General features: G+C 64.2%; 2 protein-coding genes across 3 annotated transcripts in view; one reads left to right on the forward strand and one right to left on the reverse strand.

Moving 5' to 3' along the window:
- Positions 1–4020, forward strand: part of SLC29A4 (solute carrier family 29 member 4) — a 26361-nt gene extending 22341 nt beyond the window's left edge. For both annotated transcript variants that reach the window (XM_032394156.1, XM_032394157.1), the window contains exons 7-11: positions 472–719; positions 1334–1472; positions 1587–1774; positions 2674–2914; positions 3881–4020. In XM_032394156.1, the coding sequence (XP_032250047.1) occupies positions 472–719; positions 1334–1472; positions 1587–1774; positions 2674–2914; positions 3881–4020 (956 nt within the window). The remainder of the gene's footprint in view (positions 1–471; positions 720–1333; positions 1473–1586; positions 1775–2673; positions 2915–3880) is intronic.
- Positions 4021–6694: 2674 nt separating this feature from the next.
- TNRC18 (trinucleotide repeat containing 18) overlaps positions 6695–25321 on the reverse strand; it is an 84141-nt gene continuing 65514 nt past the window's right edge. Inside the window, exons 19-30 of the mRNA XM_032394045.1 lie at positions 23417–23847; positions 19544–19696; positions 19056–19197; positions 17254–17371; positions 16775–16850; positions 16578–16686; positions 14126–14242; positions 13326–13490; positions 11588–12927; positions 8337–8573; positions 8164–8238; positions 6695–7834 (exon numbers count right to left, since the gene is read on the reverse strand). Coding sequence (XP_032249936.1) covers positions 7628–7834; positions 8164–8238; positions 8337–8573; positions 11588–12927; positions 13326–13490; positions 14126–14242; positions 16578–16686; positions 16775–16850; positions 17254–17371; positions 19056–19197; positions 19544–19696; positions 23417–23847 — 3170 coding nt within the window. The 3' untranslated portion in view covers positions 6695–7627. The remainder of the gene's footprint in view (positions 7835–8163; positions 8239–8336; positions 8574–11587; positions 12928–13325; positions 13491–14125; positions 14243–16577; positions 16687–16774; positions 16851–17253; positions 17372–19055; positions 19198–19543; positions 19697–23416; positions 23848–25321) is intronic.

Consider the following 25321-nt stretch of genomic DNA (forward strand, 5'->3'; position numbering starts at 1 on the left):
GGGGCAGATCAGGTCTGGGCCGGGGCAGGGGCGGGGCTGGGGGCAGATCAGGTCTGGGCCGGGGCAGGGGCGGGGCTGGGGGCAGATCAGGTCTGGGCCGGGGCGGGGGCGGGGCTGGGGCAGATCAGGTCTGGGCCGAGGCAGGGGCGGGGCTGGGGGCAGATCAGGTCTGGGCCGGGGCAGGGGCGGGGCTGGGGGCAGATCAGGTCTGGGCCGGGGCAGGGGCGGGGCTGGGGGGCAGACCAGGTCTGGGCCGGGGCAGGGGCGGGGCTGGGGCAGATCAGGTCTGGGCCGGGGCAGGTGCGGGGCTGGGGCAGATCAGGTCTGGGCTGGGGCAGGTGCGGGGCTCGGGGCAGGCCTGGCCGGGGTCAGGGCAGGGTCGGGGCAGGTGCGGGGCTGGGGCGGGGAAGGGCTGGGGGTGCCGAGTGGGGGCTGGGGCCCAGGCCCAGCACGGCACCCTCCCCACCGCAGGCACGGCGGGCGTGATGGTGTCCCTGAGCCGCATCCTCACCAAGCTGCTGCTGCCGGACGAGCGGGCCAGCACGCTCATCTTCTTCCTGGTGTCCGCGGGCCTGGAGCTGCTCTGCTTCCTCCTGCACCTGCTGGTGCGACGCAGCCGTTTCGTGCTCTCGCACACCGCGCGGCCCCGCGACAACCGTCCGGGCTGCAGAGCCGGCTACCGTGTGCACCACGACGTCGCCGCGGGCGACATCCACTTTGTGAGTGTGCCGCGCGCTGCCCCTGCCAGGTCCCGGCCCGGCTCCTCCGGCCGTGGCCTCCGTCACGCTGTGGTCTGGGGCTCCTTCCCGCGGGCCCCCTTCCGTCTGCGGACCCAGGCTCTGCCCTCCGCGCGCGTGCGGCCTGAGGCCCTGCGGGCCGGCCAGAGCCATCCTGGGGGGCGGGGCGCCCTCTGGTGGCAGCAGGGCTGCACGGCCCCGGAGGGACAGCGTGGCGGCGGGTGGGGCGGCCCCTGGAGCCTGAGGGATGACCCCGGGGCGCCGGGCGGGAGGAGCCCCCTGCGCCCCTCGGTGTCCTCAGCAGCGAAGTCCTCCCAGAGGGGCCGCCCGGGGACCTGCCATGTCAGTGCTGGGACAAGGCCTGCAGTGGGGACAGGGCCCCTCAGTGGTCAGGAAGGTTCCCCAAGAAGCAGCCTCTGGGTGGAAACCTGACCCGAGTGGACGGGAGATGTGAAGGGTCCAGGGAAAAGCAAGTGCAAAGGCTCGGGGGCTGGAGGGAGCTCTGTGTTTGAGGGGCCGTGGGGGATGGGAGGGCGGGCGGGGAGCCTGGAGGGCCCCTCCCCACCCACACCCGACCGGCCCCGTCCTCCCTCCAGGAGCACCAAGGCCCAGGCCTGGCCGACGGCGGGTCCCCGAAGGACAGCCCGGCCCACGAGGTGACCGGCGGCGGGGGCGCCTACACGCGCTTTGATGTGCCTCAGCCGAGAGTGACGCGGAGCTGGCCCTCCTTCAGAGGTGGGGGCGGGCGATGCGGCGGGCAGGGCGGTCCTCTGGGCATTGCGGGTGGCGCCCCTGCCCCGGGGGGCCCACGCGGGCGCTGACCCCTGAGCCCTGGCCCTCCGCCCACAGCCCTGTTGCTGCACCGCTATGCCGTGGCCCGCGCCATCTGGGCCGACATGCTCTCCATCGCCGTGACCTACTTCATCACGCTGTGCCTGTTCCCGGGTCTCGAGTCCGAGGTCCGCCACTGCGTCCTGGGCGAGTGGCTGCCCATCCTCATCATGGCCGTGTTCAACCTCTCCGACTTCGTGGGCAAGGCAGGCCTGCAGCCCCTCCCCGGCCCCTGGGGGAAGAGGGGGCACCGTGGGGGCGGGCCCTTCGGGAGCCCTGGGGAGGGTCGTGGGGAGGGGCAGGCCCTGAGCTGAGGACACCGGCGGGGAGGGGGGCAGCCGAGCCACGGCGCCATCCCCGCCGCGGGCGGCCCCAGCGACCCTGCAGGGCAGCTCCCAACTGTCGGCCGTTCCCACAGGGCCGGCGCCAGCATCCTCCTTGTGTCTGTGCCCTGTAGCTAACGGGTCCCTGGGGCAGGTCTCCATAGACAGCACAGGAAGTACTCCCAGGGAGCAGGCACCTCAAAGGGGCCAGAAGAACGTGGGCAGAGTGCCCTGAGCTACAAGCGCAGGGTCAGGAGTCCCGGCTGGAGTAAGATCAAGGCTGCCGTCTCTGGGGCAGGCCTGACATGGGCCTTCTTCAGGTGAACGAAGAATGTGAGGCTCAGAGAGGGAAAGCTCTCTGCCCGAGCTCACACAGCAGAGCGGTCTGAGAAACAAGTCTGGTTCACGAGGGAGCAAGGCTTAGTTAGTGGGCTCGACTCCTAATCCTGCTACTTCCTGCTTCGAGAACTGTTGCAGGTGACCCTGACCCTCGCAGCCTCGAGGGCCTCATTTCTCAAGCGGGGTCAGGAGCCCATCCTGGGAGGGTGCGGTGAGGATTGAACAGGGTGGGGGTTCCCGTGCCGTGTTCAGATGGACGCCAGGCACGCAGCAAGGACCGTGTGTTGCTGTCACAGGGATTTGGTGGATTTACTAGTCAAGGCCGACAAAGGACAGGGACACACCCGGAGCTGGGAGCGTCTGGGGACAGGGGGCTGCAGTAGAGACTGGAGGGGCAGTGGGCTCAGGAGAGACGGGGAGCCAACGCGCCCGGCTCCCCGCAGATCCTGGCGGCTCTGCCCATGGACTGGCGGGGCACCCACCTGCTGGCCTGCTCCTGCCTGCGCGTGGTCTTCATCCCCCTCTTCATCCTGTGCGTCTACCCCAGTGGCACGCCCGCCCTGCGCCACCCGGCCTGGCCCTGCGTCTTCTCTCTGCTCATGGGCATCAGCAACGGCTACTTTGGCAGCGTGCCCATGATCCTGGCGGCGGGCAAAGTGAGCCCCAAGCAACGCGAGCTGGCAGGTAAGGCCCGGAGGCCCACAAAAACCACGGCCACGTAGCCAACAGGTGCGTCTGGGTTGCAGAGTCAGGTCAGCCTCAGGGAGCTCATAGGGGCGGCACGTTCCCTTATTCCCTCATGCATCCCACAGCTGCTCGGTGAGCCCCGACTGCGTGCCAGGCCCTGTTCTAGGCGCCAGGGGCATGGGGCAATGGTCCCTGCGCTTGTGGGGTCGTGTAGCGCATTGAGTGGTGGTAAGTATGACAGAGAAAAACCAAGCAGAGAAATGGGATGGGGTCGTCGGGATGGGGAGTTTGCAATGTAAACGGGACAGTCTGGGAAGGCCTCCCCGAGGAGGTGACTTCTAGCAGAGACCTAGAGGAAGTGGTGAGGGAGCCAGCCACGGGGTAATGCAAGGGAATAGCCCTCGCGAAAGCCCACGGCAGAGCCCGCGGGGGGGGGGGGGGGGGGGGGGGGGGGGGGGGGGCCAGGGTAGGGGGGGGAGGCCCGAGGAGGGGCAGGACCCGAATGTTTGTTTGATGGTAGAGCCCACAGGGCCGGCGGGTGGATTGAGAGACCGGGTGTGAGACAGGGATCGGGGGTCGAGAAGGAGTCCCCGGGTTGGGGCTGTGCCAAGATCGCCGTCCACTGAGATGGGAGGGGGGTTGGGGGATGGGGCCCCGGAGTGTGTTCTGGGCACAGCGGTTCGAGAAGCCCTTAGACGTCCCGGATTGTCCATGGCAAGGAAGCACGTGGAGATGGAGGGCTGGAGACAGAGAAGCAGGCAAGGCCTGGGGCACCCCCCGAGTTCGCCACGGGCGTAACGGTGCCCGGATGGCCGCCTCCCTGGGGGGCGGGCCGTGGTCACCGCTCCATGCCCGAGGGGCCGCGGCGGGGCCTCCGGCCCAGTGTCAGTGCCACCGGGTGGGCCTCTGAGCGCCCCCGCTGCCCTGCCCTGCCTGCCGCCTCAGGCCCAGTGTCGCCCGCAGGGAACACCATGACCGTGTCCTACATGACGGGGCTGACGCTGGGCTCCGCCGTGGCCTACTGCACTTACAGCCTCACCCGGGACGCCCCCAGCAGCTGCTTCCACGCCTCCGCCAACTCCTCCTTCCCCGCCGGCCTCTGAGCCAGGCCCGGGCGCCCCCTGCCCCCCCAGGCCCCGGGCCCCCCCCCCCGCCCCTGCAGTGCCTGTGGGGCCCCGGCCGCCTCCCCGTGCCAGTCACGCCCCCGTCACTCCGGCCCCAGGGTTCTGCTGAGCCGTCGGCCACCCGGGGCCGCCCAGCACTGTGCTCCCCGTTCTGTCCCGTGCCTGCCCTTCACCCCCTGTGTGCGGTGGCCCCCAGGGTCACAGCCCTCCCCGGCCAGGAGAGCAGACCACCCCCACCCATGGCCCCCGACCCCAGCCCTCCTCCGCCAGGGAGCCCTCCTCATGGACATAAGAGGTCCTCAAGGAGCGGGCCTCTCCCCTCCCCCGGTTCCTAAACACTGATTCTCCCAAACAAAATGCACTTGCCACGAGGGAACCGTAGCCTGGGGTCTGAATGGCCTCAGACCGTGGTCTACGACCATAGCTTCGGCGCCGGCCTGGGTGCCCCCAGCCCACACCGAGACCCCCCAAGTACCCGGGCACCCACCTGACACCACAGGCCTGGGGGTCTGCACCTGCCCGGGGACCCCTGTCCACGTCTCTGGCTCCTCCGTCTGTGATACCACAAGGGGACACACCCCGGCTGAAGTCACCGCTTGACTGAGACCTTGATCCTCATCCATTGAGGCCCAGGGAGGGACGTGAGTCCCTGCAAGGAGGGAGGGGTGCGGGGTCCCTCCCCAGCCGGGACCCTCGAACTGAGGGGATTCTGCAGCATCTTGCCAAAGACGGGCTTTTCCAGGGGAGGACAGCCTGCCCTGCCACCCCCATGGCACCCGTGAACACCCCGCCCCTCCGTGTCCTGTCCCCCCCCGTCTGTCCACTAACTGTACCGCACTGGCCATTAAAAGATGAAGGCAGAGAACTGCCCAGCTGCTGCCTCCAAGTAGCGTCTGTGTGGGTGGGGGCTGCCCCCGCCACCTGGCTCCCTGGTGGTGGGGGAAGGGGTCCTGGTGGGGCGGGGCCACCCACATGGCTGGGACCTCAGTCTTTCATCTGCAAAGTGGCCTGAAGTTCCTAGGGGGTGGGCAGGGGTGAACCAGTCCGGTAGCGGGAGGGTGTCTGTGAACCTGGTAGGGGGCAAGCTGGGGGTGGGAGCTGGAAGCGTCACGGGTGTGAAGGGCACCTTGGTGCTCCTTTGGCCCTCAGGTCAGGGAAAAGGGCTGCATCCCATCCATTTGAACGGGGAGAAAGACAAAGAGGGGACGGAGCTTGCCCCCTGCCCGCAGGGACGGAGCCAGGACCTGAGGCTGAGGGTTCTGGGTTCGAGTCCCAGCTGTGCTGTTGATTCGTGTGATATGAACAACTTCCTGTACAGTTTGGTGCCTTAGTTTCCCCAAGCAGGGGTGTTGGTCCACTCTTTGACGTGGGTCCCTTGGAGAAGGGTTGGGGAGGGGGGCTGGCCATCAGAGGGGCTGTGTTCCGGGCCTGTGGCCTCGGGGACCCACCCACCGGGACCCACTGGGCAGGCATCACCCCCAGGCCCCCAGGTGGGTGCCCTGGCAGCCCTGGGAGCCAAGACTTTGAGGCGATACCACAGGGGCCACCAGGTGGCGCCAGTGCACTGCTCCTGCGTGTGGGAGTGGCCGCCGGCTGTCGTGTGACTCGGTTTCTCTGAAACAGGAGGCCCATCAGGGTCCTTCCCCTGGCGGGTCGCTGGGCAGGTACCTGTGGGGTCAGCCTGAGAGCTGACCTCAGGGCAGGAGGGGGGCGGCAGCACCAGGGGCAGGGCCCAGCCTCCCCCAGCCCTGCAGGGTGCAGCCCTGCGTCCCCACACCTGCCCAGGACCGCTCAGACCACCGGCACCGGCCTTGTTCTTGTGGTCTTCAGATGTGGGCATGCTGGGAGTGCCGATCTCTGCATTTTCAAGGGGGAGATGGGGTGCAAACCCTGCAGCCTCGCATGGGTCAAGAACGCTTTCGGCCCCGGGGGACACATCCCGTATCTCAGCCACCCAACACCGTAGCCACTGGCCACTTCTGGTTGTTGGCCCCTGGGGACGTGGCCAGGGCCACTGAGGAACTCATTGCCCTTCATGCACATTAACCTGGGTGTAAACAGCCCCGCGGCGGTGCCCCGCTCCTGGCCCCCCAGCCGCTGCCCAGCACCACGCACCCCCTGCCCCAGCCCTCGAAATGAACCACTCCAGACAACGGCAGTTCTCCGATTATAGCTTTTTCTCTTTTCTTTTCTTTTTTTATGAAAAAATCACACAGAATTCGCCAACAAACAAAATTCCAAAAGAAACTTAAAAAAAAAAAAAAAAAGGAAAACAGTAATTCCCCCAAAAAACAAAACCAAAGTCTGGCTTTTCCTTCCCTTAAGATTGTCTGGACGAGGCCTCCGTCCCCCTGGAAGGCGCGGGGGCTGGTAAGTGCTCTCGGGGCCGAGCCGGGGGAGCGGGGCCACTGCGCCCGGCCGGCCCCCTCTCCCCCTCCTCAGCCTCTGCTCTCCCTAACTGCTTCTCCGTTCTGGGGGCGAGTACAGTACACCTGGGCCAGGGGGGGCGGGGGGGGCGGGGTGTGCTCGGGACAAGGGGGGCCCGTGAAGCTGGGTGCTAGACACTCACAATCTAATAGGAAATAAAAAATATTCTGCACGTCAGAATGTGTTCGCTTTTTTTTTTATAATTTCATAGCTATTTTTTCACAGTTTTAAAAAGTTTATATTTATATATATTTATATATATTTATCTTTATATATATAATTAAAAAGTTGACTCCATTTAAAGGCATATGATACAGGGGCGGGGAAGAGTCTCTTGGTACAATAAAACTGTACAGGTTATAAGAACTGCCGCTCCCTCCGGGCGGGCCGAGGCCTGGGCGGGAGGGCCGGGCGTGGCCGGGTCAAGGACTTCAGCACCATTGGGGTTGTGTGTAGTGTACGGGCCGGACCGGGAGGGGTGGGCCCTCCCTGGGGCCTCAGGGCCCGCAGCCCCCCTGCCTGGCACCTGGCCGAGGCTGCCGGGCTCCACCCTCACCTGGCTCTCGCGCCCGAGTCCAGGCCGTCCTGAGAGGGCAGAGGCCGGGCCCCCGGCCGGTGCCCAGAGCAGGCCTGGCCTGGTCGGTGAGGCTGGTGGGCATCCATCCGGCCACCCCGCCCCATGTCATGGCGGGAGGCTTGGGGTGGGGCTCCGTGCTGAGGGGGCTCGGGCACTAGGAGCCCCGGGGAGGGCCCTCAAGCAGCGGGAACCCCCGAGCGAGTGTCAGTTTGGTTCCTTGGGAACCCCCTCCCCACTGAATCCCCGGTGGGCCTCGGCCTCAGCCTGGAGGCGCCTGGGTCCTGGGGGCCCGGCCCGGCCAAGTGCTTACAAGGTGCTGGAGGGGAGGCCCCGGAGGGGGGCCCAGCAGAGCCATACCCTGATAGCTGAGAGGAGCCCCGTCTGGAGGGGCACCGGGGGTTGGGGGGGGCTGGGGACGTGTGCACACGCGTGCACGCAGGTGCATGCATACAGGCACACACGTGTACACACGCACGCTGGGGCGTCCAAGGGCACACTTGCATGCACACAACCAACGCACGTGGCCCCCGAGACGTGGCAGTGATGGCGAGGGGCCCCCGCTGGCCCCGGGGCGCTGGGCGCTCAGCAGAGCACAGGCACGCCGTCGGTGGAGAAGATCATGCCCGTGGTGGGCTCGTAGGTGCCCGCGAGGTAGTACAGACCCTCGCTGTCCTGGTACTTCTTGGTCTTGAGCATCTGCTCGTACTGCTCCAAGCCCACCACCAGGCACTTGTGCGACACGGTCTGCACGTCGTTCTCGTCCACGTGGGAGGACTGGTAGAGGGCGCGCTGCGGGCACGGCAGGCGGGCGTCAGGGCGGGCGGGAGACAGGGAGCGCCCCCCGGCCAGAAGGACCAGGGAAAACCCTGAGGGCAGAGACAGACGAAGAGCCCTCCACCCCACACCAGCGACGCAGAGACCGAGAGATCCCGAGACAGACACACAGACCAAGACAGAGAGACCCTCAGGCTAAGGGCCCCAAAGCGCGGCGGACAGCAGATCAGAGCCAGACACGGGGCTGGGGTCGGGGTGCCGGACGCCACTGGAGTCCAGCTTCCCCCAACCCCCAAGCTGTGTGCAGAGGGCTTGAGAGGCCCAGCCTCCACCCCGTGCCCTACCTCCATGAAGTCCTTCCTCTGGCTGGAGGCCCGCAGGGCCGCGGGCAGGCTGCGGCCGGACTTCTGGTCCCAGTGCTGCGTGTGGGACAGACGGGGGGTGGTGAGCCTGGCGCGGCCCCGCCCGACCCCGGAGCCAGGCACCCCGGCCTCAACCTCTGGCCACCCGGCCTCACCTGGCCCTCGTGGAGGCGCTTGCCCGGGCTGGTCTCCTCGGGGTGGTAGAACCACTTGACGCGGACCACCATGTTGCTGCCCCACGACTCCCACATGCTCTGGATGCGGCCGATGTAGGGCAGGTTGGGGCGGCCGGCCGACAGGAACACGGCGCAGTCCCCGATGCGGATCATCTCCTTGCCGCGCACGATGGCCTTGTAGAAGAGCTTGCGGGCCTTGCCCTTCATGCCGCGGCGCTGTGGGTCACGGAGCAGGGGAGGGGGGTGTCAGGGGGCCCCGGGCCAGCCCAGGCCAGCCCTGCCGCCTGCAGCCTGATCCCCGAGCTCTGGGGTTCTGCAAGGGGCGGGCTGGGAGGGAGCAGACCCCCTGCCCGCTCCAGCTGGGGAGCCTTCTTCATCTCTTTGCCACTGGGTGTCCGACAGTGACACGAAGGACCCGCAACTAAGAGGGACTTCCGTTCCCTGTCCCGAAGCGGCGCTGGCATGGGACCCCCGGGAGGGCCCGCAGACCTCGCACCTGCTGTCCACGAGGTTCGCGCGGCCCGGCCCAGCAGCCCCCTCCTGACCCCCGACTTCCAGACAGGGGCAGTGAGGTCCAGTGGGGAAACAGCGCAGCCTCCCAGCTTTGCCTCTGGACAGAGCACAGGGCTCCACCCCCCACAGCTGTCACACAGCCTTCCACATCCCCTGGGGCCACAGGTCATCGGCCGTGCAGCCTCGTTCTTACACCCCCACAGGCAGCGTGCGGCCGGGAGTCAGCTGCCCAGGTGGCCTGACCGGGGTCGAGGGAGTGGGGGGCATGGGCCGAGGGCTGTCCCTGGGACCATGTCAACCCCCAGGGGAAGCCCCTGACTAATGTCGGCCCAGGGACCGCAGGATCCAGCACGAGGCCCACATCTGCTGGGCCCAGGGCATGCTGGGTTTTTCTTAGTCACTCAACAAACACTTCCTAGGCTGGCACAGGGACAGACAAGCAGGTCCAAGGAGGGAACACACCAAAACCCCAAAACACACCATAGCCCCAGGCAGCTCTGGGGGCAACTCCCCGAGAGACCAGACCTCAGCAAAGCTCAGCCCTCCCATGGAAGCGGTGCGCGATCTCCTCAAACTAAGATCTAAAACTCACTCAGCCGGGTGACTCCGAGCCAGTTCGCCTAAACAGGGGAGACCTACATGCTCGTTTCAACCTTCTCCAGCAGCCCCTTTTTCTACTTTTAATTTCTCAGACCCCCCGTGGGGACAGACTTTGATGTCCTTGTCACTGATCGCCTGCACGTTCTACAAACTGCTCAAATTTTTTTCGGCTCAAGGCTGAAGATGAATTCAAGCTGAGGTGGACGGCTATGATTTCTCCACCAACCCCTTTGACAGCTGTTACGTTTCTGGCATTCCGGGGCTACTCCCCTTGCTCCTCAATCCACGCGGCTCCCCAGTGGGGCCAATGCCACCCCTGCAGCGAGCACCGGACTTGGCCTGGCCAATCTGGACAGCCGGTCCTCCTCCCGGCATGGTGACTGGCTCAGAGGTGGGCTCGGCACCCAAGCCAAAGACATTCTACCAACTTCAGCGTGAACCCCTTGCAAAAAGATCCTTCCTCCCTCCTGTCACTTCTGAGCGGGTAGAACACGAGCTGGAAGCTACCAGGACTGCTTGCTGCCAAGAGGGAAAGAGACCAGTGCGAAAGCAGGAAGGAGCAACTAAAGCCTGGAGCACGGACCCACCAGTGGGTCTGAAGACAGCTTTCCAAACCCCTGGATCCAGCTGTACCTGAAGCTGCACCCCCCTGGACTTTTCTGTTAAAGTGGCCAATAAGTCTGGCCCTGGGCTCTGTCCACTGCAGCAGTGAGGGCCCTGATGCTAACACAGGGCAGGAGCCAATCCCGGTGGAGGGGAGACAGCAAGGATGTGCTCGTCTTCGGCTCAGGAGCACCTGCTGGGACCAGAGCTCCAGGAGGCCTGGTGAGGAAGGTCTGAGTGCAGCTTGTCAGGGAAGATCCTACATGCTCAAACTTGCTGTCCCCAGCGGTGGCCTTGCCAGGAGAGGCTTTCTCATCCAGGAGCCAGCAACCCCCGCGGGCTGAAAGTCAGACAACTTAGACTCCGCGGGGTCAGAAAAGCAGATTATCTGCCCCAGGTTCAAGTTAGTGCCTCCGAAGCAGGGAAGCCGTGGGGAGAGCGGGAGTTGAGAGGGGGCGGGGTGCTGCGCGCTCCCCGACTCCCTGCTCCGCACGCCTTCTGGAGAGCCCTCCAGAAGCACTGGCACAGGGGCCCCAAGAGCCACTGCTGGGACAGAAGCCCCCAAGCTGGGCTCTCGATTCCGAACCTCTCCCCCACTTTTCTGGCCTTGTTAACATACCTCAGGGAGCGGACACGACATAAACCCCCCAGCAGCTTCCCAAGGTCTCAGGAGGTGCATTGTCAGACCCCACCAGCTCGGCGCTGTCAACCCCCAAGTCCCCATACCTGCCCTGGCAGGAACTGGCACCGGAGGGGGGAGGGGTACAGACCGCCTGGGACTGGGGGGACGGGCGCTGCGGGCAAAGCTGTCGAGCTGTACCTCCGGACAAGCAGCCAGTCTTCCTGTCCAGGGGCACGGGACGGACTGGTGACCCTGGGGGCTGATCCCCCCTGCACACGGAAGCTTCTCGGGGGCCTGTGTGCATGTGTGGTGCACATCCATGTGTGCACAGGGCACAGGGTAGGCCGCGAGGGCTCTTTCTGGAGAATCACCCTCTACTACAGGACTGGCCGACTGACCCTAGACCTGCGCAACCGGAACGTTCTCCCTTCGCTCCACCGTGGGTGCGTGGGGAGCTGGTCCAGCCTCGGACCTCTGCCGGCAAACGTGGGGAAAGCAGCGCCTCCTGCTGGGGTCGCCGCCACGGTCACCCCGAGGCCGAGGGACGTTCTGCCGCGAGGCGACAGCACAGAGCCCCGCCGAGAGTCAGGCTGTGGGGTTTTGAGAGCCCCTCTGCATGGGAACTGGACGCCCGCCCAGGGGTCCCTGCCTGCTTTTTGGCCCGTGTTCCGCAGGGGGCGGGTCTGGGCCCAAGACCACAGGCAGCACTGCTCTGGGGAGGACGCGGCTTCGGACCCAGCAGAGAGGGTGTCCTCGCTCTGAGACTCGGGGGGCACAAGTATAACGTGGGATCGCCCCACACGGCTCACCGCTCCCCTCCTGGTGCGGGGGCTGGGCAGGTGGGCGGGATGGAAGGACGGGCACGCAGGGGCAGACCCCCGCCCTCGGCTACCTGGGTGGGCTTGCCGAACCACTTCCAGAGCTGCCGGGCAGGCAGGAAGGCGGCGATCTTGGGCCGGTTCTCCACGGACGGCAGGCGCTGCCGCTTGGCCAGCTCCTTGGTGGTGGGCAGGTGGACGCCCTCTCTCTTCTTGGGTCGGCTCTTGGCCCCGGCCCCGGCCTGAGCCTTGGGCGGCAGAGGCTGCGGGGGCTGCGGGGGGGGCGCCTGGGGTGGGGGCGCCGGCGCCTTCTTGCCCGGGGAGTGGGCCGCGGAGCGAGCCTTGCCCGCCGGCTTGGGCGCCTTGCTGGGGAGGGCCGGCGGGGCGGAGGGGCCGGCCGCGGGGGCGGGCGCGGCCTCCTCGTCGGAGCTGCAGGAGGAATCGTCGGTGGTGGAAGAGGATGAGGAGGAGGACGAGGAGGACGAGGAGGAAGAGGAGGAGGACGAGGAGGAGGACGAGGAGGAGGAGGACGAGGACGAGGAGGACGAGGACGAGGAGGAGGAGGAGGACGAGGACGAGGAGGATGAGGATGAGGAAGACGAGGACGAGGACGAGGACGAGGAGGACGAGGACGAGGACGCCCTGGAGCTGGAGGCGCTGCAGTTCCGGCCGCCGCCCTGGCCCTCCTCCTCCCCCTCGGTCTCGGAGCTGCTGCCGCTGCCACCACTCTCGCTGCTGCTGCCACCGCTCTCCGACTCCTCGGCCCCGTCCTGCTCCGCCTGGCCCTTGTCGGGGCTCTTGGGGTTGCCCGAGTCCTCGAACTCGAGCCCGCCCCCGGGCTCCTGGGCCAGGTCGCCATCCGCGGCCTTGGGCCGGGCGGCCTTGGGTTCACCGCCGCCGCCGCCCGCTGCCGGGGGGTAGCTGCCCAGGCCCAGGAGGCCCTTGGGCTCCTGCCAGCCCCCAGCCCCCTGGTCCTCCCGCAGAAGCAGGGCCTCTTTGGCCTTCTTGCTTTTGGGCGACGTCACGCCCTCGTGGTCCAGCTTGACGAGCAGCTCGGCCTCCTCCCCAGGCCTCCGGGGGCCCTTGGGGGCCGCCTCTTCGGCAGCCCGGGCCTTCTTGGGCTTGGGCCGGGTGGCGGGCATGGTGATGGGCATGGTGACGAGGGGGGCGGGGGCTAGGACCGCGGCGGGGGCCGGCAGCTCGCCAAAGGGCTCAGGAGCCGGGCAGCTGGTGAAGGTGGACGGCGCCGGGCTGGGCTGTGGGGGCGCTGGCCGAGCCTTGGCGGCTTTGGCCCGCTTGTCCACGGGTTCTGGGGGGCTCTTCTTGGAACTCGGGGTGCTGATCGGCTCCAGGGCCAACGGGGTACTGGGGACCTCCTCTGTTGGGCCCCCCTCCTCCAGGACAGCGGCTCTATCTAGAAGAGAGAAGGAAAAAGCTTCGGTGAGGCCAGGCCCAGGGGCTTCCCAAGCCCGGCCCTGCCCGTTCCTGAGCAGCGCCCGGCCCTGCCCGTTCCTGAGCAGCGCCCGCTCTGGGCTCTCAAGTCACTGTCAGCATATTGGAGGTGACCCCAACGTGGGTCCCCGGCCATCTCGGCTCCTAGCACTTGTCCCTGAATGCTGGAGTGAACCCCCTGGCTAAACCTCTGCTCTGCCCCCGACAGACCAACGTGCCTCCCAGAGCGTCGGTTTCCCAGTCTGTCACATGGTCCAAGTGGCCCTGCGACCAAGTCCCCACAGAGGTATGCAGCCCGTCCCCAGCCATGCCCACACCTGCCCTTGTGCCTCGGCCTCAGCCGAGCGGGGGCCGACATACCGCTCTTGGCTTTGGTGCTGGGTTTCCGCCCACGCCCTCGTGCCTTGGAGCTGGGCTCCTCAGACCCTGGCGTGCCCCCATCTTTGCTGTCCCCGGTGTCTTTGCTGGTCTTCCGGCTGCGGCGCTTGGCACTCGGCACCAGGAGGGCTGGGGATGGCTCTGCACCTGCAGAGCAGGACAGACGGTGGCTCAGGCCCGGGTCTCCGCTCTCCAGGCGGCCCGAGCATCCTCTGTGACGGCGGGCGGGGGCCGGATAAGCCCATCGCTGACCCCACGTGGCCTGCCGGCAGGGGCTGCACACTTGGGGAGGGCAGCCCCATCTGCAGGGGTGCACTCAGGTGTGCGCACGCACAAAAAGCTCCATGCGGGCTCCTCGAATGAACGGACTGGGTGGAGCTGAGCCAAGATCCCCCCTTCCACCTGGAGGATGCCCAACCACTGAGCCCCAGAAGTCAGGCAGTCCTGCCTCTAGTCGTGGGACCCTGGAAGTCACTCCCCTCCTGGAACCCGAGCTTCATGTTACACGCAGGACCGAGGCAGGAATTCAGTGGTCTCGTGGACATGGGGAGCATGGAACATTCAGTAATGGTGACTGACCAGCCTCGACACAGGCCTGGGGAGCCCCGGGAGCCCCTCCCTGACGCCCACTCTGGGAGCCCCAGCCACGGTTCCTGCCATTGCCATCCCATGGGTGTAAATGGTCTACACGGTGGCCAGCGCCCAGAGCCGGGCTCACAGGGGAGCCAGGTGTGGACGTGGGGGTCACCCCCCGCCCCCCGGGCAGCAGGGCTGGCACTCACACTGGATCTTATAGTCAGGAGGCAGAAGGCGGATGTGGGAGAGAGGGATCCTCCCCGTGTCCCCGTCATCGAACTCCACAGTGATCAGGTCCCCATCATCCTCGAGGCCGAGCAAGCCTGTTGGCAGAGGGGCAGAGTCAGGGAGACCAATGGACCCCGTTCTTGGAGGGGCACAAGGCGAGCAGAAACCAGCCGGTAAGCAGCACTGGGCTTGAGATGTGCAAGGGCAGGTACACAGTGGGGCAGAATGTGAGCTTCAGAGCATGCGGTCCCAGCAGGAGCACCAGCACTCCCATTCCGGCGTCCTGACTCCCCCCCAAGCAACAGGGGGGGAGGCAAGAGCGGGCACCCTAAAGGACAGAGGGAGCAGGCGAGGGGCTGGCGGCAGGTGGGAGCACGGCGTTTCACACCCATCTGCTCTCAGGGGCCTGGAGGGAGGCCGGTTTTCACAAGGGAGCCCCCCAAGGCTCAGGCCCAGGAGGCACCCAGCACCTCTGAAGGCAGGGGTCAGGGGACCCCAACACTGGACAGGCTGAGGGTGTAGGCCTGGGGTGCAGCAGAGCTGGGTGGTGACCCCCACCCCGCTCCCACACGCAGATGCCCGGCCGGACCCCGAGGACAGGGCCGTGGGTGGTGTGCCTGCCGGCAGCAGGCGCACCCCCGGTGCTGGGACCTGGGGTCCCCACAGAACAAGCCTGCCCACGCACACGGTTTCCAATCTGCTTCCTAGGGACCACCAGGGCCGAAAGGACAGCCTCCCAGAAGAGGCAGACGCGGACCAGAGAGGTCAGGGGAGGCTGAAGAAAGAGCACAGGACCCCCTTAGAGGGAGGAAGGGGGACTCAGGAAAGGGAGCTGGGGAGACCCGACATGGAAACAGTACATTCTCCGAGAAGTTTAATAAAAGGTAACACGGATACAAGCAACAGCATATGAAACAAAATAATATAAAAACAAGGACACAAACGTTCAAAAAAAAAAAAGATTCAGAGAATAAGAAAAAACTCTTAGGAATTTCTTACATGACAGTAGGAATTTCAAAAATTCAAGAGAATGGAAGGGCCAGAAGGGCAGGGTTAGCCAAGGAAAGCTCCCGGGAGGTAGAACAAAACGGTGAAGAAACAGACAACTGACAGGAAAAAAGATACAGGCGCCGCGGGGGCCCACGGGGGTCAGGGCAGGCGCCAGGCACAGGGGACATTTGCTTCAGAGCCTTCCGCCCCCAAGTCCCCAGCAGTGCGCACACACGGACACGGAGACACGGACACACACACACACACACACACACACACACACATGAAATTCCAGCTCTAGGAATAATGAGAACATCCTAACAGTTTCCAGAAAGAAAAAGCACATCTACAAAGACCTGGCTGTAATCATGGCATCGAACTTCTCAGACAACCTCGGAAGCCGGATAACAACAGACCGGTGACTTTGAAGCGGTGACGGAAAATCATTTCCAACCTAGAATGTCTCCCCAGCTCAATGCCCGTAGCAGCACGGGCTGGAATAGAGAGGTCTCAGGCACGCGCGTGGTGGACGGATTCACCGCCCGCGCCCTTTCCCAGAAAGCTATGCAGACTCTAGGATGACGAGGGAATGAGGCAGAGAAAGACACGGGCGTGGCCCAGGAGCCGGAGAGATGGAGTTCTCAGAGGGATGACCAGGGGGAGCCCCTAGGATGACCCCATCGTGGTCCAGGGGGACAGAAAGCTCCGGGGCTCCCGATCACGATGAACTGTTACCACAGTCAGAGGCCCTCCTGCCCGGCACCCCCGCTCCCACCTTCTGCGTCTACATGGACACTGGGTGGCCGTGGGGTGCGCCGCACGGGCCAGCTGGTCGGGGCGACGGGTGTTTTTTGTAACGTAATGAATATCCACATCCCCATCTCCTGGAAGTGTGGGGTCTGCAACAGCTAAGGGGGGTGCTGTTCGAGCATCTGCCGTGTCTGTCTGTCTGAAACCCGTACCTGCACCTTCTGGGGCTCCTGTTATTTTTGTCGGCCTAGCTCCCAATCTCTTACTCTGCTAACAGAGTAACTTTCCCGGGGGGCCACCGTCCCCTCTCTCGGTCCACATGTGGAATCAGAAAGCCGACCTCGCTCGTTAAGTGTCGGGGATGAGACCCACAGCAGTCAATGAAATCCGCGTGACCCAAGCCGGTCGCGCAGGCTCCACCCCAGGACTTCGATGGGGATCGAGAGACTTGCCCCGATGCCAGGATTTGGTAAGACGGCGGCCCCCCAAGGAGCTGGGTGTGAAGCCAGCCGGACGGGAGCAGCCTGAGGCCTGAGGCCTGAGGACACCGCGTGAACCGGGCCGGCCCAGAGGCCCTGTGAGCTTCAGCTACACGAGCCGACACCACCGTTTTTGCACCGTCAGGGTTGGGGCTCGACCGAATGAGGCAAGAGGAGGGGGGTGCCGGGGAGGGCGTGGGGGGCGCCTCACCTCGGACCACGGTGCCCGGATACAAGCACCGGTACTGCTGGCTCCAGTAGGCCGCGATTCTGGTCCCCTGCGGCAAGAAGCGGGTGGAGGCCGGCCTCACGTCGTTGATCTGGGAAAGCCAAGGATTGAGCGCCAGGGGTGACGAGGGACGGCCCCGGCCCCCATCCTCTCAGGGGCCCCACCACCCAGCCCCTCACCGCCTCCTGCAGCAGCTGCTCCAGACAGTAGATGTGGGGCCGGTTCCCGCGTTCGCCCTCCACCACCACACGGTATCTGCAAGGCCACGGCACGTACGGGGTGAGGGGACAGACCCCGTGGACCTCCCCAGAGGGACCCCTGACCTCAACTCCTGGCCCCCCAGGTGTGACGTCGGAGCTTGGGGGTTTGCTGACGCCCTATATAAACCCGGGGCAAGTCTTTCCCCTTCTGGGTCTGTTTCCTCCCCTCTACAGCAAGGGGTGGCGGGTCCAAGAGAGGCCAGCACATCCTGGGGGCTGGCCATGCCCCCCCGGCCCTCCCGCAGAGAGCGCCGCCCTCCCGGGGCCATTCACCCAGCTCAGAGAAGCAAAGCCACCTGCCCCCAGAGGACCGGCACCCCGGACACGGGACCAGCTGAGGGTCTTCGGGCCCTGAGCCCGGCGCTGCCCCCAGCCCAGTCCCCCAGGTCCCCACTCACATGTCCGGTGAGTGCACCGTCTGCACGTGCCCGGCGTACAGCAGCTTGTCGTCCATGGGGATGAGCACACGCAGGCCGTCCTTCAGTTCGTCCTTGTCGATGATGCAGGAGCGCGGAGCTGCAGGGGGGTCGGCAATGAGGCAGGGCTGGAGCCGGGGGGCAGCCGGGAGATCTGCCCTCCCTGCCCCCCACCTCTCCTCCCCCCTGCAGGCCATGTGTGTGCACACATCCACCCATGTGCCCAGACAGGCCTCGTGCAGGGACACACGGTGGGGCCCCGAGCAGCACCCCCCATCCTGACCCAGGCCTCCAGAAAGATCCCAAGCGGGGAAGAACCGGGGGTGACAGCCTGCACGTGCTGCCCATCCTCTACCCCAAAGACCACCACCCTTCGGGCCTGGGCAGGAGGCTCCAGGTCATCGGCCCCCACTGCTACCCCTTCTGCCAAACCTCCAGGACTTTCCACCTGGAATGCCACTGGTCCTGGCGGAAGCCAAACCCCCCTAGCCAAACTTCCCCAGCGAGGCTGTCCGCGCTCACTGCCCCCCACCCCACCTCCCGGCCTGTCCTCATCCCAAAGCTGCCTCCACCCTTGGCTTTCAAGTCGCCTGCTCCTGACACCCCAAATCCAGACGCTCCTCAGTTTTCCTCCGCCAGACTCGGCCATACTGCTTTGGACTCCTGGGCCCACCCTTCCTGCCCTGCGGGACCTTGAACCCGGCCCCACCCTGCTGTGACCAGGCTGGAGAAACCCGGACAGCTCACAGGGTGGACAGAAGGGCTGGCCCGCATGTCCATCGCCGCCTGCACCCACATCCCTGCCACAGCCTCACCGTGGGTGCGTGGACTTCCCACCCCTCGACGCGGAGTGTGGCCATGTGACTCTCTGGCCAATGGCACGAGGGAGGAGGGATCAAGTGCCGATTCTGAACCTAGGCCTTAAGAGGCCTCGTCAGCTCCCACCTGCCCTCACGGGCCTCTGGCAGCATGGCCACGGAGCAGAGCAGTCCCGCGAGCCATCCCACTGCCCTGCAGACAACTGAGCCACGGACACCTGCTGCCATCTACCGCTGAGGAGCCGTTTGTTACACAGCAACAGCGGAGGACACACTCGCGACCAGGCGATGACGTTCCGCAGCTCTGCTCGTCCTCTTCTCTGCACCTGCCCCACCCAATCACGTCCTCAGCCTCTCCTCCGAGCTCCAGACCCCTGGGCCCAAGTGCCAAGCATGTGTCGCTTCCTGGGGCTGTCAGCCAGGCACCCCAGGCTCCAGCCAGCAAAGCACGGCACGGGATCTCCCCCTGCTCCCTCCATGCCCACCCTACCACCACCCGTCCGCGCCCCTTCTCATCTGCTCACACAGCCCACCCAGCCCACAGCCCCTCTCTCCCTCCCAACAAGCCCAAACCCACCCCACCTCCCACCGTGCTGCCCATGGCGCTGTAGCCCACCATCGCTCGCCAGGATCCCCACAGGGGCCTCCTACCTGGACTCCCTGTCCCCCTCAGGGACCCCCAATCTGTCCTCGACAAAGCAGTCAGAGAGCACTTTCCAACTATCTGACCACACTGACTTCCACTTACAACCTCTGACAGCTTCTTGTTTTCAGTAGGGCAAAGACCAGACTCGGCCCACGGCCCGTGAGACTGGGCCATCTGCCTCCTCCCCCACCAGCTTGCCAAACTGGCCTCTCTCGGTTCACCTCAGACACCAGGCCCCTGCACGCGCTCACTCCCTGGGGGCTCAACCCCTGCACCCCCACGCTGCCAACCAGAGCCAAGACGGCATCGCGGGTACTTACCCGGAGTCAGCGGCCGCTCCACGGCCCCACCGCGAGGCAGGTGCTCATCCTCAGAGAAGCTCGAGTCCTGGTTGGGCTCGAAGTCCTCCTCGGCAGCCATGCTCTCCATCAGCTTGCTCACGGCTCCCCCCTTCCCCCGATTCTGGGGACAGAGCAGAGCAGGCCAACGGCTTAGGACACACCATGCCAAGTCCTGCTGCTTAGGGCCCTCCCTGGAAACCCGGGGTCACAGTCAGGCCGCAGGGGCACCTGCCACATGTGCAGCGGGGGTCCAGCTGGCCTCACCCCACAGGCCAGAGGGAGGGCAAAATGGGGCCGCAAGCCGGATGACCAAGCCTGCACGTGCTGAGGCAGCACATCGAGACACACAGTGGGTCTGAGGACAAACAGCCTGGCCAGGGGCGAGACGGCGCGGGGGCTAGGCACACCAGCTCACCCCGTCTTGGGGTTCCCACGGGGACCTCGCTCTTGGGCACGGCGAGCCTTACCTCCTTCTTCACCTCCTTCCCTTTGGCCCTGGCCTTGCTTCTCTTGGCAGTGGCCGGGGAGCTGGTGTGGGGAGCCCGGGCCTCGGGGGGCAGGGCTGCAACACGGGGCGGGGGCAGTGCAGCCCCTGAGCCGGCCTCCTTCCCCTTCTTCTTCTGGGTGAGGAAGCAACAGAGGAGCCATCAGAGGCCGCCCTCCCCCACCACTCGCCCTCCAGGGAGAGGAACAGAACAGCTCCCTCCCCTCCCGCACGTATGTTTGTTCTTAATCTTAATTGTTTTATTACTACTATATGTTGCTACTTGTAAAAAGAAAAAAAAAAGTACCCAAGTGCATATGGGCGCAACTTCCTCTCCAGTGCATCCCATCAAGTACACAGTGCTAACTAGAATCACTACCGGCTGCCTGGCGCATCCTTCCAGAACTTTCCACCAGCACGTACAACCATGCAAACATACAAGCTATGCAGACACATTTGCACACACGGTACTTTTTTTTTTTTTTTTTTAAACACAGATGGGAATTTACCAAAAGTCCTGCTTTGCAACGCCCCCCCCCCAAGAATGTCTGAGATACACAGAGACCGCCTTCTTCAGCAGCTGCTCACGCGCAGCCCTGTGTGTGTGTGTGTGTGTGTGTGTGTGTGTGTGTTGGGGGGCGGGGCGCAGGTCATTTATAACCACCCCCCAGTGATGGATGCACACGCGGCATCTTCCAAGTGATGCCACAGAAACAGCGACAGTACCGGTCAGTTCCTCAGGCATGTTCCAGAAGGAGCAGGCAAAACCCTCCGACTGCCTCTGGGGCGCCCCAGCAGTGAGGGGAGAGCCACGCCCATCCCGGCTCCAAGCTCCCCCAGGGATGGTCCCCCGTCCCTGTCAGTGGCGCGTGGAAACTGGTCCCAGAGGGCCGAGAGCGCCCCCACCAGGCTTCGTGCATCAGAGCAGAGCGCTACCAACAACCTGGCCGTCCTGGGACCTTCGGGAAACACTGGTGCATCACAGATCCAGTTACAAGCTTTTAGGCCCGCGGCGGCAGTGGGAAGAACAAAGTGGGGGTACTTGGTGTAAGAAGCAAGCTCAGGCTACGGGTCTGCACGACCCAGGGGTGATGGGCGGGCGGCAGGGGCGGGCGGGGGTGAGGGTCACTTTATGTTTTTTAAAAGACACATTCCTGAAACAAAACAACCAAGTCCAGGGACCAGAGGATGTGGGAAATGGAAGAAACATAAAAAGAGAATCTCGGGCGAATGTTAAAAAAGACCACAGCGGAAGTCACGTCCACAGCACAAAGCACCGTAAGGGACAAAGCAGATGATGGTACAGGGATAGAAGGTATTCGGTGTGGATCGCCATTTGCAGGGGGAAGAGATAGACATATTTTCTCGTTTCAGATGCATGCCTTCATCCTGTTCACATTTCTGAAATTAGAAGGCATCCTGGGGGTTGAAGGAACGTCTGTCATGTGGTTCTGTGCCTTTTCCCCCAAACATCTGTTGTAAATAGCTCATCCGTCCGTCGTGCACAGGGGACAGAAAGACAAGTTCTGAACGGACTTGTATTTTCTTCCTTTTCTGCAACCTCCAAATCAGTTCCAATCAGACAACTACCAATAACTGTTTCTTTCCCATTGACCAGAAGCCCCTTTCTGGGAACCTTATTTTTTTTAAATAAGAAAAGAACTCCATGGGCACCTGGGAGACTCAGTTGGTTGAGCATCCGACTCTTGGTTTTGGCTCAGGTCATGATCTCAGAGTCCTGAGTTCAAGCCCTACATCGGGCTCTGTGCTCAGCGGGGAGTTTGCTTGGGATTCTCTTTCTCTCTCTCTCTGCGCCCCCCCCCACCGTAAAATAAATAAATAAAAATCCTTTAAAAAAAGGTAAAATAAGGCTGATGGAAAATGGGAATGTACAAGTCTAAAAAGGATACGAAAAGTGTATCTCACAGAACTACGAACAGTGGTTGTTCCTGGGATGATTTCATGGGGTATCTGATTTCTCCTTTCGTTGACAATCAGCCTGTTCTGTTCTAGTCTTTCACTGTGTGGTCAGAAGGCTGGGGTTGGGTGAGCCCCCTGCCTCCCCACCGACACAGGGTGCCGCATCTTGGCAAAGGGCCCAGGGGCCAGTGTGGCCCAGCGGGGGTGTTCAAAGTTCAGCTTGAATGATCGTTAGCAGCCGTGACCTTGGGAGGGTGACAAGGCCACCTGTAAAGTCGTTATATGAGTAACCTACCTCACAGGGTCTCGTGATACGGAGACATGGTAAGAAATATATACTCGGTCTCTGCCCCGGTTCCTGACCCAGAGCTCCTAAGCCTCTTGGAATTTCCTGGATCATAGGAGCGTCTTTTGTCCTAACGAGGTGACTACGGGTAAGTCCCTAGCTAGCCCCGGGATGAGGGCCGCTCACCAGAAACACCAAGCCAGGAGGAGAAGCCAGGAACTCTGAGCTCCACCCCGTATCCTCTGGAGAGGGGAGAGGGTCCAGAGACTGAGTTAATAATCAATCCTGCCCAAGTGATGAAGTCCCCATAAAACCCTACACGAGGGGTTTGGGGAGCTTCCAGGTCAGGAGCACCTGGAGAGGGCAGGGAAGCGCCACACTGTTCCCCTGTCCCTTGCCCTGGACATCTCTTCCGTCTGGCTGTTGCTGAACTGTCTGCTTCCTGAAAACCGGTCATAGGAAGGAAAGAGCCTCCCGGGTTCTGTGCGTCCCTCTGGTGAATTATTGACCCCGAACAGCAGGTCCTGGGAACCCCCGCTACACAGCTGGTGCGTCCGTCAGGAGCTCAGGGACAGTGGGGGTGGGCTGGGGACACGGCCCGCTGCCAACTCCAGGGAGTCAGTGCCAGAGGGTCGTGAGCAGACAGAACAGGTTTCCCTTTACCAATGAAGGACGTACGGGGGTAAAGGGGTCAGAGCCTGCCTGGGCCCCACCGTGGACCACCTGGTGAGATCATGAGCATTGAGCATTCCATAGTATTCCAGCACCTTCCCTCCAAGGCCTGGGGAAAGCTGAGAGGGCTTCAGCCGTGGACAGACAGGTGCGGAGGACCCGCGAATGCGGCCCCCTCCTCACTAGTGCCTGGTACGGGAAATCAGTGCCGGGTCTCATCCCTCACCACGATGTCCTCTAGACTATCCCTGTTATCCGAGAGATCATCCTCCATCAGGGTCGGGGTGGGGAGGCCTGACTCAGAGGCCACTGCCGAGCGCCGGCTGTTGGGTCTGAACGCAAGCACCCAAAGGGGGGACAGATGGCCATGAGGTTCCTAGCGGCCCGCGCAAGGAGGGGAGCAGGTCTGCCTGTCCTAGAGTGCTCAGAAAGCCAGCAGTCTCCAGCTGGGGAGCCCAAGCAGAGAATTCAGGGAGTTATGACTTCCACTCACTTCTGAAGAGCTGAGATTCTCCTACAGCTGTGGGTGGAGGCCACGCACCACAGTAGGACCGGCAGCGTCCGACTTTGTCACCAACAGAATCACCGTCACGTAGCGCACGACCGTTACCACAGAGACCTGCCCTACGGTTCACGCTCAGCACTTGAGTGACGGCACCTACCCGACCCGGCAACGGGCACCCATATCAGAGACCTTCTTCAAGAGGCACACGGAGCGCCTCTGTATCACAAGCGGGGGGTTCGGTATTTTGACAACTGCACGTCAGGATCGCTGTTTTCCTTTGGGGTCCCTGCACCTCACTCCCACGACAGAGTGTTACCCCGAGACGGGAGGGGAGGGCGCCTCTGTGAGGGATGGGTGCTCGGCGCCTCTGAGCCCAGGTCCCCGGGCAGCGGGTGGCCCCTGCAGCTGGGGGGAGCAGGGCCCGGCAGTCGGGGTCCCTTCCCGCCGCCCCCGCCCCCGCACAGAGCCCCTACCTTCCTGGGGTCCTTCCTGTCCTTGGCGCGGCCGGTGTCCTTGCGAGGGCTCAGCGGGCCCCCCTTGCCGCAGCGGCTGGGCTTGGCAGCGGCGGGGGCAGCGCTGCTGGGGGCTGGGGCGGCGGCCGAGGCGTCGTGCAGGAAGATGCGCTCGCTACGCCGCCGCGTCCACAGGTCGTCGTCGCTGGCCTCGGGCCCCGCCTCAAAGCCGGGCTCCTTGGCGCCCCGCAGCTTGCGGGCCTTGCGCCCTTTCTCTGCCGCCAGCTTGCCCTTGTCGGGGCTGGTGGGGCCGGGGCCCCGGGCGCTGGGCGCAGGCGAGGCCAGGGAGGGGCCTGGCTCCCCCAGTCCCTTCTTGGGCCGCAGCAGCCCGGCAGGCGACCGCTTCCGCACCTTGACCTCACTCTCCGAGTCGGTGTACTCAAACTCCGTGCCTGGATGCGGGACGAGGGCAGGGGCTGTGGACAGGGGCTCCCGGGACCCCCACTTCCCACCCACCCAGACGCCCTGGCCACCAGCAGAAGGCCACAGTCCCACCCCTCCTCCAAGGGAGGCTTCTCATTTCCAGGAGAGGAACCTGAGGCCCAGAGGAGGAGGGGGAGGACTTGCCGGGCCACACGCCTGTGAGTGGCAGGTCCTGCTGGCCCCACTGCTGGCCTGAACCTCCCTCCCGCCCACCCGCCCCGTCGCTGCCCAGACTCTGCTGCCTCCCCCCAAGAACATCATCTGGGAACGTGAAGATTCCTGCCTGGCCCCATGTGAGCTTCCCCTCTGCCTCCTGTGTGCCCGTGGGAATCCCAGAAGCCAGGGCAGGCTGGGGAGGGCCTCAGGGGCAGCAGGTCCAGGGAAGGCAGGTGGAAAGCCCACATGAAATCCCCGAGCCCCGGCGGCGGGGGGCCTCTCCTCCACTTCCTGGAGCCACTTCTCAGAGCTGGGAGGTCCCTGGCACCCACTCCCTTTTAGAGGGTAGGCCTCACCAGAACTCACACGGCCCTGGGGCCCGGCCCCCTCCTGTCACCCCTGAGGCTCGTCCCTTCCCAGAGACAAGGGGCCAGGCTCCATCCAAACCCTGGAGCTGCTGGGCTGCTTTACACACAAACCTCTCTCCAATGCCCAGTTGTGCTCCATTCCTTCAAACCTGCAGGCCTTTGCTTTGCTGGCCCCTGAAGCACCATCTCTCCTCTCCCCTGGCCTCTACCTGGAAACCTGCAGTCTCCTATCTGAGAAGACCTGCTCGGCACCCTGGTGAATCCTCTGTCCACACCTCCAACACCTTTCAAGTGGGCACATATCCCACTGTCGGGTTCCCGCCCTCGTCTGCCGATCCTGTCCTGCTCGGCCCCCCAGAAGCAGATCCCCAATTCACTACCCCAGGCCTCCTGACCCCTGGGTAGCCAGCATCCCGCCCACAAGGGCTCCTCTGGGAGGCCCAGCCCCATCGCCTAACAGATGTAGCCGCTGTAGCGGGGCCGGGCTGGGAAGGGGCGCACTCCGTGGGAGGGAGCCACTGGCAAAGCTTAACGATCCCATTAATTAATCTTTTGTTAACAGACTTCCCACTGCACAGGGAGGCAGCTGGGGGCTTTCATGGCTGATTAGGGTGCAGGCCATAAAACGCAGGCTGGAGTTCTGCTGCTGGGTGTGACGGAATGAGGCCCCACCTGACACAGCTCCCTGTAGAAAACCGTCAGAAAACCTAGACCCAATCCAACACTGCAGGGGCGTCGCGTAAGGCACAGGACTGCTGGGTGGACAGGGTAGTGACGGACAGCGGACACTTGCTTGGAAGAGGGGAAGTCGGAACTGCGTGAGTAACGTCCTCTTGGAGGATAAATACCTGATGAGGCCAGTGGGGCAGCATGAACGGTGCCTGGGGGGGAAGTGTTCTCTGGAGGGCCTTGGGGTGGG

This window comes from Phoca vitulina, unplaced genomic scaffold (assembly GCF_004348235.1).
Source record: "Phoca vitulina isolate PV1807 unplaced genomic scaffold, GSC_HSeal_1.0 scaffold79, whole genome shotgun sequence".
NCBI lineage: Eukaryota > Metazoa > Chordata > Mammalia > Carnivora > Phocidae > Phoca > Phoca vitulina.